The 14,288-nt window shown below is 29.5% G+C and overlaps 1 protein-coding gene across 1 annotated transcript in view; it reads left to right on the plus strand.

Annotated features, from left to right (window-relative positions):
* The first annotated feature begins 3,676 nt into the window (after positions 1 to 3,676).
* The window catches only part of LOC107441590 (rap guanine nucleotide exchange factor 2), a 137,693-nt gene continuing 127,081 nt past the window's right edge, over positions 3,677 to 14,288 (plus strand). The window contains exon 1 of the mRNA XM_043040036.2: positions 3,677 to 4,912. Within this exon, the coding sequence (XP_042895970.1) occupies positions 4,830 to 4,912 (83 nt within the window). The 5' untranslated portion in view covers positions 3,677 to 4,829. The remainder of the gene's footprint in view (positions 4,913 to 14,288) is intronic.

Below are 14,288 nucleotides of genomic sequence, written 5' to 3' on the forward strand. Positions count from 1 at the left end.
TGAAACTACTAAAAGAAATTCGAGTCTGTAATAAAGCACTATTATTTCACTAATTTAGGCAGCTAAACAATTTTGACTTTTTATTTAGACAACATTGGTTAGTTAAATTTTGATTTGATTTTTTAAGTTTAAGAACATAATGTAATATCTTCTCGCATGTAATATCTTCTGAAAAAAGTCCAATGTCATATGGGTGGGAAGTAACACTTTGAGGGCCACTTTCACATTCATCAGATTTTGTTATGCTAGAAACGTTTTCTTCAACGGAAGTATCACATTTCTGTACAACAGAAAAACTTACATTGGTACTAGATGCTGTCACCTCACTAATTTCAGATCGTGATTTTTTCTCAAAATAATTAAAAATTGCTAAATTCTTGTGTTAAAAATTGTTAAATCCTAAAGATCCAAGAACAGCAAATATATATATATATTGGCACAGAAATATCCGCTATGCTACGATCTCAAAGTTTCGAGCTGGAATGAATAACTTCAACGAGCACAGTATCTCCAATGGTATTGTTACTGATTTCTTCACTAGTCGAAATAGTGGCGACGACGGGTTCGGCGATTGAATGAACTTTTTGTTGAGATAAATCAAAACAGATTTAGCGACAAGCTCCGAAAGACAAGCGGCAGAGATAACTCTTAGTCTGACTAACTAACTCCACTGTACTCCGTTCCCCCTTTTATATAATTTTTCACCGCATCTCCAAAATTCTCGAATTGTCTCAAAGACGACAGAACGTCTAGGATTCCAGAATCATCGCGTAAAGACCTCGCGAATGACAGCCAGTCTCGAAAACTGTACTGGCAGAACAGAAAGGAACCAGTCCGTAACAGTATCACGTGAATTTGGTTTCAAAAGTACAACCCTATTATAGTAAATGTTTTTTTTCTCAGTATTCTGAGAAATACCATGAGAAAAAAAAAAGTAGGCAAATAAAAATATATAGTCTTAAAAAATAATAGTTCGCACAATTTCTACTAAAATTTTTATTTTTGACATTTTGTCTGAGCTCAAGGGGGGTGTTTAAACCCCTAAACCCCTCCCTTGCGTATGCCACTGCAGTGCCTTATAACACATCGAATTTAGTGAAATATAATTCTTTCTCGTGCATGTCTTTTGCTCCCCTTAGATTTATTATTTCTTTATGTAGTTTATTGTAACAGTTATAGATTTTTGTTTTATGTACCTGGCCACTTCTCTGCATAATCAGTTTATGTTCCACACCGGTTCATGCCTGTCTTTGTGTTAAGTAAGAAATATATAGTGAAATAATTTAAATCTTTGTAAAAGAATCTTTGCATAAGAATACAGAAAGTGTCACTTAAGAAAACTGATAATTGTTAGGTTTGGCTTACTCGAAATAGAATGAAAAGAACAGTTGCTAACGTAAACAAATGCCACTTCTCAACAACCAATCAGGATCGAGATATCCACACTACGTCATTTGCAGGCATCCCACTGAACCATTCTAGATTTGATTTCCCGATATTATGGCTTAAATTGGACGGGAATATAACACAAAATTAAAATTGAAGCAAATACTTAAGAATATTATTCCTCGTAATACCGATATTAAGACTCAACATTGAACCATAATATCGGTTGTTTGTATCGGGTGCTGTTGTTATCGGTATCATTGTTGATTTTTCAGAAAGAGTATAAATCACCCAAAGAAAAAACGTTTGAGAGACTGGGTCTGTGTTTTATTATGTTACCCTCACCACGTTTAGCATGACATTCATTAACCTAAAATTTTGTCTTCAAATATTGCTGATCCAATAATGAACACAATAAAATCACTATAAGAACCACTTTTTTATTTATGCAGGGATGTATGCTTGACATTTTAATGTCGAACTATTACTATTGTTGAACTATTTGTGTAGAACTACAACTTGCTTTGAGGAGAACTTCCTCAGACTAAAAGTCTGAGGCTGTCTGCTGCTATAGTAACAAGCGAGAGCACATTTCTAATAGGGGGTGCAATAGAGGAACAAAGGTGTCGATTGGAATACTCTCACCGATCTATGCCAAAATTAAGATAAAACTATTCACCACACACCCCTATTTGAAGTGATTTTTCCTCGTAACTATAGTAACCGCCACGACGCGAGACTGATGTCAGGAGAAGTTCTCCTGAAAGTCGCACTATAGACGGGTGTTATTTTTTTTTTAATATTATTTTTACGAAAAAAAAAATTTTTCCACAATTTTTTGGCTCTTATAAGTTTAGTTCACATTAAAAAACGTAGCAAACTCACATTATTCTTATTTCAAATGCCCTAAATGAAGTAAATTCATTTCTAGCCTTATGGGAATTAGCTGGAGGCACTGCCGGGTTTTTGGACAGTTTTTTTTCGTTTTAAAAAGTAAAAGCTTCTAAATTTTATTTTTTCCATTCATCATTCTTATATGCACGTTTTGTTTAATCTCTAACTTGTGCATATACGAATCTGAGTTTCTTAGTCTTCTCTACTTGATTGTATGATGTTGCGATTTAAAATTATCAAATCCATTCCAAACAATCAAATAATTTTTTTTAAATAAATTTTCTGTCGAAAAATTCCTTCGTTACATTCACTCAAATCCTTTTATTACAAATTAAACAAAATGTTAAATATTTCAATTAAAAATTGAATATTTTATCAAAAGTTTTTCTAAACGAACAATTTAAAAATAGCTTGAAAACATTTTAAAAATAGCATTTAGTACGTCTTATATATCCCGCATAATTTGTTAATGAACTATTTAAAAATTAAAAATGCTTGATTTTCCCTCAACTTTTAAAAATCCCTCTATTTTCCACATTATATATATTGCTTACTACCTTAATTTACATAGAAAACAATAAATTTTAAATTTATTGAAAATACTTTGTTAAAAACTATAATTTTTTATATTTATCTATAAATAACTTATGCCATAAAAATATGGTTACGCATTTCTTTCTGAAGATTTATACAAAATTCATTTTAATGAATTAAAAATTATATTCTTTTATCTCCTTGGGGTAATCAAGACAATCCATGGAGGTACAAATATTGTAGTTAACAAAGAAGATTTTTGTATGATGCGTTCGGTGTTTTCAAAATGCATTTAAAAAAAAAATCTTTCGTTTATTTAACATTTTTTAATTATTTCTCCACACTTTAATTTTCATATTTAAATACAGTTTTTATTGTTTATTCATCAGAATTTTTTTGCGAAGGTTTTTCCTCTTGCGCTAAATAATAATTAAAATGCTATTTTGAAAAATCGAAAGAATAGACTGAAAAGAAAATGAAATCTCGATGTAAAACTTTCGATTGAAGACCTATAATTAACTAATTTATACACAGATCATCGTAACATTTGAAGCAATAAGAAGAAAAAAAGCAGCTTCTAATCAATGAAACAAAACTTCCTTATTTAGCTAATTGGGAAACATATAGCGCTGCGCTGTTTAAGAGAGTATCAGTTAAATAACGTAGTGAAAGAAAATTATGTCAACAATTATAACATTTTTCATCAAACGCGTCTGAAGCTTTCCCTGTAATTACTTCAAGTAAATTTGACTAGATCATACAAGAAAAGAATATTTAAGATGGGAAGTAAGACCTGGCTACCCGGAAGTCCCACGACGGAAGTGGAAGTTTCTATGGTTACCGGGGAGAACCTTACCTTGCTGCTGCATCCCCGTTCAAATTCACGCAGACGCAATAAGCATTTTAGATACTTCTCAGTTTTACCGGAACCTCAAAAATAAATTTGTTTTCTAAAATCCACAGCTAGATTTATCAGAAATGAGAAAGTACCTTAACGATTTCCCGCGCATTTTTGTAAATATCGTCTGCTTTGTTATGACATCTTCAAGTGCGAGAGAGGGTACGAGTCGGTCACAGGTAGACATCTGAGTTATTTTGATATCGAATGATTGTTAATTTTAGAAGGATGACAGCTGGACTGGTATCCATGCGTTCTCAACGACCCCATCGAAGATGTTGCCTAGAAACCACCTAGGATTAGAGTTATGTGAGTCCTCGAACATTGGTTTGGAACGTTGAACTTTCCTTTCATTGAGAAAATTTGTTCTATTTTAGTTCACAATTGATAAGTATTTTGGACAGTTCGTAAACTAGAATGATATGAAAGCTATTTTAGCCGTCTTAATGAAAAGATATTTCAATGGTCTCTTATAACTTATTTCAGCACTTTTTAAAAACGATTGAAGAAACAGAGTATTTTGTTGTTATACCTATCAAGTTTTTCATAAATTGTTTCAAATTTGTAAGGTATCGAATTAATCTACGCCATATCAATATATTATATAGTCTTAATTAGCTCCAATTTCATTGTGTAATATTTAGGAAGGAGATATAAGTCAATGAATCATTTTTCAAGAATAGGTTCGTTTGAAGTGCAAGCGATTTCTTAAAAGATTTCGTGGAACAAATTTGTTTTGTAAAAAACGTCAATTGCTTGTTTACATAAGATTTGTTTTCAGAAAATCTATTAATCATTCTACAAAATAACTTTTGTTTACCGCAAAGATATTTCAATTATTCTTAAGCAACGTCATGAACTTCCTTTGAAAACAAATCAATATCATCAAAGTTGCGAAATTTTTTTATTGATTGTCACTGGCAAAGAATAGATTTTTTATTTTATTTTAGTTAAAAATTCATACTCAATCGAAAAGAAATACAGCTATTTATTATACTTGAATAATTACAAATAATTCCAATTTTACAACTAGCACAATTAAACTAATACTAACATAATCATTTACTAATAGTTGTAAAAATTATACATAATCATCTTCAGAGATAACAGTGTGATAATGGATTCCTACAGAAAGCGCCACCATTCTTTTAAAGAAACCCACAGTTCACCTGGCCAACCAGTTAGAAGATTTTCTGTATGGTAAGTGTACATCAGTATCTTTTTATTTATTATCTTTTTTCTACGAGTTTTCAATTGGTCAAAAATCGTGGTCTGATGTAGCGCGCTACAAGTAGTGAAGCTATTCTCTACTCTATTATAGTCACTATTTTCTTTCGTAGTTTGTAGCGCAGTGAGCTACTTTTTTTTTAAAAAAAAAAGTAGTGTAGTGTGTAGTGCAATATGAAAAAACAGTAGTTTGTAGCTATTCCTGGCTACTACTTTTAATGCCAGTTTAATACAGAAAAAAAAAGGTTCTAAAGCAGCAATTTTTTAGAATTTCATGGGTACAAATCTTCGCGAGTTCGTCATGGGTGCGATGAACATGCTCCCTACAGCTGCGACTGAGTGTTAATATGAATAACTTATTTAGAATCACTTATTTAGAATTATTTACGTTGAATTAAGTAAAACTAACATTTAAATTAGCTATTATGAAGAAAAGATAATCTATCACTTTGGTCATTCTTTCAGATGCAAATGTTCATTCGTGAAGCATTGATGTTATTTCAAAGGAAGGGAACCCATTTTCGATGTTATTTAATTTCTTTGAGGAAACAAAAGAGCATTAAAACACTTAAAAAAATTAAATTTTTTCAATGTTTTCTATCATTTCTAAATTAAAAAGTCGCTCTCGAAAAGGGTATAAGAAGCTGAAGGTTAAATGATCATTTTTGAAACAAAAGTGTTTTAGAAAAACAATCTGGTTCATGTAAACGAGAGAAATATCTCTTAATAATTCCTCAGGTTTAATATAAGCCAATTTTTTACTCAAAAACATTTTGAACATAAGTGTAAATTAAGTTCTCTACCAAATTACGCGTCTCTTTAAAGTAAGGAAGTAGTTACTATATTTGAAAGTAGTTTATAGTTACTAAATTTTAAGAAAAGTTGCTTCAGCAGTAGGTATTTTTATTTCATATTTGTAATAAAGTAGTTGTTGTAAATTATAAAAATTCTGCAGTTATTTCGGTCACTGGTCAAAAAGTGAATGAACTTCAAATTATGTATTTTGTAATGGTAGATTCTAAATAAGTAATGGGAAAGATAACTGATAACCATTCAAAATAGCTCATCTTAAGTTGTTATCGTTAAATCCAGGGTTGGCAAATAGAAAAAAGTTTTTACTTCGTAGTAATACAAAGTCTCACTTTTCATAAGTCACCCTAACCTGATTTGATGAGTTGAAACACCAGTTTCTGCCTCATCCATCATATTTTTCAAGCTTGTTCCATACTGAATATCCCATCCCTAAATATTTAATTTTTTTTATTTTAGAAATTTAACGCTTTATCAAAGAAAAGGCTGTCAAAACAATTTTTTTTTCTAATTTATTGGCACTGAGTCTTTTTTAAAAAAATAAACTATTAGAGTTTTTCAAATTAGTTTTTTTTAAAAATGTATTGCCTCTATTTTATTTTTGGAAAATGAATTCTCTGTCAAACACGAGACTGGAGGCGAGAATTCNATTTTTTTTATTTTAGAAATTTAACGCTTTATCAAAGAAAAGGCTGTCAAAACAATTTTTTTTTCTAATTTATTGGCACTAAGTCTTTTTTAAAAAAATAAACTATTAGAGTTTTTCAAATTAGTTTTTTTTAAAAATGTATTGCCTTTATTTTATTTTTGGAAAAGGAATTCTCTGTCAAACACGAGACTGGAGACGAGAATTCCTTTTAATTTATGGTTATTGAAGCATTTTTGAAGAATTAATTTCAAGAAGCTGATGAAACAGTTTTTTACTTTCTTTTATCAAGGCTCTAAGCTGTTTAGAGAAATAAACGTTTTGTCAAACATGAGTCTTCCACAAAAAATATTTTAAATTTATTTTTTCTTCTTTTTATCAAGGCTCTGAGACGCTTTTAGAGAATAAACCTTATGCCAGACAAGAGTCTTTTAAAAAAATATTTTTAATTTTCTGACTATAAATCAGAGGTATTCCATACAGCTGGAATACAAATGGTTTTTGATCGAAAGTATATTATTATAAATGAAGAATATATTTCGATGAAGTGTGTTACAAACATTTTGTGTGTGCTTTAAGCCTAATAAATTACTTCCTTACTATATATATATATATGCATGTATGTGTGTGTGTGGGGGTGTGTAATTTGCCTATTACAAAATGCATATCAATGAGAGTTCTATTTATATTAAACAGCGTGATAGAATGATTAATTTAAACCTGCTTTTCTGTAATTTTAAAATATATCTGAATTATTTTGAAAGTTTTCACAACTCATTATGCTTGTAATTTGATAATTCTTAAATTGAGAAAGTTTTTTTTCTTCAATAAAATTTAACGTATCTAAAATAGTATTTGAATAATAAATCTTTCCCAGGCAGTCCTTTAGAAATTTCAAAATTTTTAAAGATTTTATCTGTCTTCAAGAAATACCACTTGAAGTACATTATGTTATGTTTTCTGTACAGAATTAAATTAATAATCGGTTATCAGCATTTTTACCAAAAAAAATAAAAAATAAATAAGTCCCAAAAAAACCGAAAATGCCTTATAAAATTTTTTTAACGTGATTTCGAAAAAATGCTTTTTTTGTGTGATAATTGCGGATTGCAAAAAAACTACTCAATAGACTTTGATTGCGCTCTAGAAATTCGTAGAGAATTAATGTCATTATTGTTGGAGCCAACGAAAATTGTACCTTTTCCAAAATTTAAATTTTATGTACAATTAAATGCCAAAAAAGTCGACTTTTGTTATCTTTTTTCAAATGGACACCACTTTTAAGACATTTTTCAGATTTTTTTTTTTTTGGTTCTAACCATGGCTATACTCATATATAACCGTTAGTTTTTTGTCCCGTTTCAGATTATACGTTATGGAGATCGAGCAACGTCCACTTATCAGTGCTCAGCGTGCACTGCCATCACCGTCATTTTTAAATTTAAATTTATTTTATTTAATTAAATTTTAATTTACTTCGAGCTAGAAAAAAATTCTGAAAGGGTCGTGGTGGCTCAGGGGATATAGCGTCTCCCTAACAAATGCGGTGAAACGGGTTCGAATCCCAGCGGTAGCTGGTCGATACAAATTCTACACCCGGTTCGCACCGACCACAGTGCTCGCGTTAAGTATCCTCAGTGGTATACAATCACGGGCAAGAGTCCCCTTGCCACTAGGCTAACCGTGGGAGGTTTCCGTGGTTTTCCTCAACATGTAACGCAAATACCAGGATTGGGATTCTTCTCAATTGAGTTCAAAATTACAAAGCTACGGAGTTGAAAATTAGTGGTAGTTAACCCAAAATTGGATCGACTGCTCAAAGACGGTCCTAAAAAAAAAAGATAAAATGTAACTGAATAGGTGACGAAATGAAACAAGGAAATCCATTATATAACTTATCCTTTTAACTGACTGACAAAAATTTTCAAAATAAGACATAAATCGGACGGCCTCATGACAAGAAAACTCGTTGGTTCATTTTTCATTCAATATATCGCTCATTTTTCATTGCCAAGAGCGTGTTTATTCATGAACATTAATAGACTGCCGTTCAGAACTTCTCACTCGTCAACGGATTATCATTGCGAACGAAAATAATTTTTTAAAAGAATGCATTTCCATTTGAACTTTAAAATTAAATATTTAATTTCTCTATTTTATCTAGTGATTGAAATTCTAAGATTAAAATCCCAAACTATTAAATTAAATTATTTATGGAAACTGAAAACAATTAGAAAAAAGTATTAATTTTGGGTCATTATTACAACATGTTTTAGAACATTACTGTTAGTTCTGTCAATATTATTTCCTGTTGATTAAAAAATAACGTCGACATTGAAATCACAACGTATCCGCTTCAAACAAGGAGAAACAAAACAGAACAAATAACCAGCTTAGATTTTTTAAATAAAATTATACTTCAGAAGGCACGCCATAGCCAGTTAACAGTGTAAGATTGATCTTAAAGTCAGCAATAACCTTTATCACAAGGCCCAACAAGGATTATAAATGATTAGCAAATAAACCAGGGAAGCTTGAAACAATGTTAAATTTAACTATGTTAGTTACCGCGCTATGAGGTTCGCATTAAGCTTGCATAAACTAACCTTTAATATCGAGGTTGAGTCTGCCTTTACAAAACAATGCTAGAAAAACCTTTTGAAATCGAGAATGAATAATCATCCGCAAATCAAGAGTAGAAAGCGTTTTCAAACTGAGGATAAATTCACCTTCTCAAAGTTTACTTTAGATTTTATGACTATCTCTGAATCAAGATTTATTTACGCTGGCTTTTATATATATATTCTTTAACATTTTAAAAGTGAGTGCTGAGTGTTTGCCTGATCATTAAGTTCTCAAGACCAACAAAATGCTGCATTTGAGAGTCAGGCGAAAGCAAAAATTTAAAAAAAAGAAAGGAAAAAGCAAGTTTGCAGTAAAAGTTAGGAAATAATATTATTTTGGAAAGTTTTTTGATTCCCTTTATTCAACCTTTAAGAAAGCAAGCTTGGCATGTTTAAAAAAGGATTAGCTACTCAATCTTTCTATGCCAACCAAGTGAAAATGAAAATACAACGTTTTCAGTAAGGTTGCCTTCTATCTGATTGTGAACCAGAAATAAGGACATTCATAATTAGGACAAATATGACGTGCTGATTTTGAATGATATCCTGAACATATTGAATTTTAAAACGTTTGCTAGGATATCTTCTGAAAACAATTCATGAAATTTGTTAATATAGATAAATTTTTTTGTAAAATGAAATTAAATTTTTTGATTGGTAAATGAATTATTTCTTATGAATTATTTCCTTTATTGCCACAACCACAATAAAGTAGATCTAAAGTCTCCACTTCAACAAAATACTAGAAAATGTTTAAAAGAGACATTAGTAGTCAAATATGGGATTTTTTTCGATTTGTGAAAAAGTAAAAAATAAGTCGGTTTAAAAATTTACTTGAATTTTATAAACTGCAATTTATGCCTAAAATAAATCAAAATTTATTTCGAACATAATAAATTATCCTTTCCGTTATGACCACGATTTTGGCCATTTGAAAAATAAAAGTGGGATACGATACGCTTTCATTTCTTTAATTTTATATTTGATTCTCATACCAGACTTTACTATCCATTATAATAAAAAATAAATCTTAGTTTTGAGATGATGAAATTAGCAGAAAGTGTAAAAAGTGTCAGTGAATGTGTGCTTTATTAATATGTCTTTATTAATTAATGTGTTTGCAGCCAATGAAATATCGGCTAAAATAATTTCTTTTTTACATTCTTAAAATTGGCAAGAATTTTACAGAAAATTATTATGCAATAACTGCGCAAAATTCTTTAAAAGTCAAAAACTGAAAAAAAAAAAAAAAAAACCATTTTCATACATATTTTTATTCCAGTACTTATACATATATTTTGTAAGTTTAACTGATTTTTGGCATCACCAGACTCCTACAGAAAGAGACAGAGGTTCTAAGGTTCGTGCCAAAATCACGGAAAAATCATAAATCTTCAATGCAAATATGAAACAACAGGGGAAAAAAACAAATATTATTTTTTAATAGAAAAATAGCCTTAATAGTTGAGCAAGTAACATCTCCTTTGTTTATATCTGGTGTTATTGCGTGTTAAAGTTTGAAAAATGACTTAAAATTCTAGATTATCACAGATTCAAAAAGTAAATAGTAAGATAATTTTAATTCAAATTTTAATTTCCATTCCAAGCTTTCGAATTTGATAATATAAATTAATATTAATCCTTTTAATATACGTATAAATTAACTCAATCAATTTCAGTTATACACGTAGAAGCATTACATTTTGTATTGATAGACTCCCCAGAATGATATAAGCACGTGCCCTCATAGTTACTGATCATTTCCTTTGCATCCCATTGCTTTCTGAGTTTAAATTTTAAAAAAAAACCTACATGGCCGCAATATCCGAAAATACTACAATCATTTAACAATTAACAATAACATATAACAATAATAAGTTATCATTTAACAATAACTCGCCATCTATCCCCTTAAACCGCCTATAAAACCAGATATGTGGAAGAAAAAAAAACATAAAAATTATTTTAGGAAACAGAAAAATACCATTCTGCTTTCTAAAGTTATATGCCATACTAATAACTATGTGTTTAGTGTTTTGTTCATACAATGAGAAAAAAAAAGTATCATCTAAATTACCAAAATATGGTGAAATTTACCGTGTTTCTGTCTTTGCAGAATACCAAAAAGCACAGATTTGATACCGAAGAGCTTTTTTAATGATTTCAGTAAAATTAACAATAAAATATAGTTTAAAATGTGCGATAAAATTTGGTAAATATGGTGAAATTCGGTAATTTTATCATGATGCATTAGAACATGGTATAAAATCATTTATTCGGTTAAATGTACTGCCAGTTTTGTATTTTTTATTAAATGTGTTGTAATAAGAAATGTAATTTTGAAAACTAGGATTTCCGGAAAAAATTTACCATTTGGACGGGAAAATTGCCAAATGAATAGTTTGAATATTATATATTTTGGTTCTACCAACCAGAATTATATTTTCTTTTCACGAGAAATGTTATTACTATACAGTACGGTAGTTTTACCATTATTTTTTTTTCCCTGAACACTCTCAGCAAAATCGAGGAGACACTTAACCACTATCTTGATTCATAATATATTCAAATTTGCAGAAAACTTTTTAAAAATAGATGTTAAATTAAACCTGGTTTCCGTTCAAATTAAAATATAATATCATTTAATCAAGTTTAAGAAATATGGTTAAATGGCTCAACTTACCATTTACATTAAGGTTGCAGCAATATTGAACGATGTATAAACCGGTACTTGCCCAGAAAGCATTGTAACTTTACGGCAACCTTATTTCTGAATTTACTTTTTATTAACACGAAAATGTTTGTACTTAAAACCTTTTCTCAGTGAAGCAAAAATATTGCAGTTTCAAACCTTTCATCCTAAAAGGATTAAAAATTATATTTTAAAGCTTTTTAAAAAGTATTGTTAGGAGCCTTAAGTATTGTCTAGAACTGGGCGATATAAGAGATTTTATATCGTGATGCATCGTCAGTTTTGCATCGCGATATAGCGATGTATCGCGATATAGTATTTTTGAATTTCATTTACTCGTAAGGCACAGAAAGTCGAATTTCTATCAAAACTTCATACTCAGATTGATTTAAATCAATTTAGGAATTTGAAGATATATATGTTTTGCTTAATAAAAATATTAATGTTATATTTTCTAAAAATGATCGAGCAAATAAAGAAAGATTAAAAATAAGTTTAGTTTAAAAATAAGTAAAAGTAAGCTTAGTTTAAAAATAAGTAAGCTTAGTTTAAAAATAAATAATAAAAAAATAAATAAAATTGAATTTTATCTATATATTCACCTAACAATATAGAAAGCAAATTTAAAAAATAAGCTCGTTAAAAATTAATATTATTATTAATTTTTAACGATAATTAATGTTATTTGTATGCTGAAAACAAACTGCTAAATAAATTTGAAAAAAAAAAAAAAGCTTTTGAAACACTATTTTTTATTATTATTATTTCACATAAATAAGTTAAATTGAATTATTATCGAATTCTGAACGAAAAAGCAAAGTAAAGTTTAATTTCTTAAAAATAAAAACAAATTAATTATGATATTCGATGATATATTTAACTGACAATAGTGAAAGAAAATTAAAAAACACGATTTTACTCTTTAATAAAACGAAGCGGTAAATGACTAAAAAAAAAAAAATTAAAAAAAAGAAGTCGCAAACCTTATTAATTTTTTTGAATAAACAAAGTTGATTGATATATGTCCAAATTCAAAAGAGAAAAAATAAGTTTTGTTATAATTTTATTTATAAAAATAGAAGCAACTGAAGATTTATAATTGTAAAATCAGTTATAAAACCCCGTTAAATTATTAGAAGTTTTATCCAAAAAGTTTTTAATAAATTAAAATAAAGTAAAAAATTGCCTAACAAATTTAATTACTTTGTAATTTAATTCTTAATGGGCATCTTAAATTAGATTTCAGATTGTAATAAATTCAATAATGTAAAAAATTACTTAAACATATAATATCAAAATTAATTTTCACATTTAAAAATAATAAAAAAAGTTTTGTTTTAAAAAAATTTAACTAATTAATTAAGAAACACTTCTTTATATATTCTTTTCAAAAATAGTTTGCGTTCAGTACAAGGTAACAACGGCGATCACCAAGTCAGTCCCATTGAAAATACAGTAGAGTCCCGATTATCCGAGTTAATAGGGACCTCAACAAACTCTTCTTCTTCTCATTGGCACGACAGCCCAGGATGGGCCTTGGCCTTCTCAACAAGCCTATGCCAAGACATTCTTCCCTTAGCCAAGGTTCTCCAGTTTATTATCTTTAAAACTTGTAGGTCCTTGAATCTTAATTGTAGTCATTTGAATATTGGTACCCTCGTTTTGAAAATTCACAATGCAATTATTCCACATCACCCAGATCTTCACCGTGTATTTTTGTGGCCTTATTTTTTTTCTGCATGAACTGTTGTCAACCAGGACCAAAAGAGGCAGGTTGAGACTCGTGAAAAAAAAACTATACTATTTGATTTTGATATAGCAACACAGTCTTAGAAAAATAAATATGAAAATAGTAGTAACATTTGAATAAAAGNGATATATACATATCGTTTTGTGTTCGTCTTCTTTACTCGACGGCTTAAATCAGATTTCTGATGCATCGCCTGGAACGAAAGACGCTGTATCGGTATATCGTTTTGTGTTTGTCTTCCTTACTCGACGGCTTAAATCAGATTTCTGATGCATCGCCCGAAACGAAAGTCGCTGTATCGACCTGCCTATAGGCGTTAAATCGATATGTCGCGATATATCGATTTATAGCTCAGTCCTAGTATTGTCACTTAGATCCTTAATGACGTTTTGGCTGACGTCACACTAGCGATAGGATCAAATTGCATCGTCCATTAAAATTTCATGACAAGGTGGATTTTAGTTGAGCATACAAGATATTGCGAAAAGAAACCTTATAATTACCTAGATTTAAGATTATTTTCACCTTGAGACTAGCTTTATTAAAGGATTTTTTCACACAGAAAAACCCTGAGTCAATCTCGATTAAAGGTTTTTATATAGAAGGTTGTTTTCCAAGGTTTTTGATTAGGGTAAAGTGCGTAGAATAGAGCAGATTGTCACAGATCTTGTTTTAAGGTTAGAAGGTTTACGCATGAACCACATTGCAAACATTTTTAGGTTAACATTGAAAAGTTTTGGCTGAGTGAAAATAAACCTTATTTTGCTATCTGGGTTGTTAATAAGACAAGTATTTTCTTTGTATATTCTAAATGAAATATCATAAAT

This window comes from Parasteatoda tepidariorum, chromosome 4 (genome assembly GCF_043381705.1).
Source record: "Parasteatoda tepidariorum isolate YZ-2023 chromosome 4, CAS_Ptep_4.0, whole genome shotgun sequence".
In the NCBI taxonomy this organism is placed as follows: Eukaryota; Metazoa; Arthropoda; class Arachnida; order Araneae; family Theridiidae; genus Parasteatoda; species Parasteatoda tepidariorum.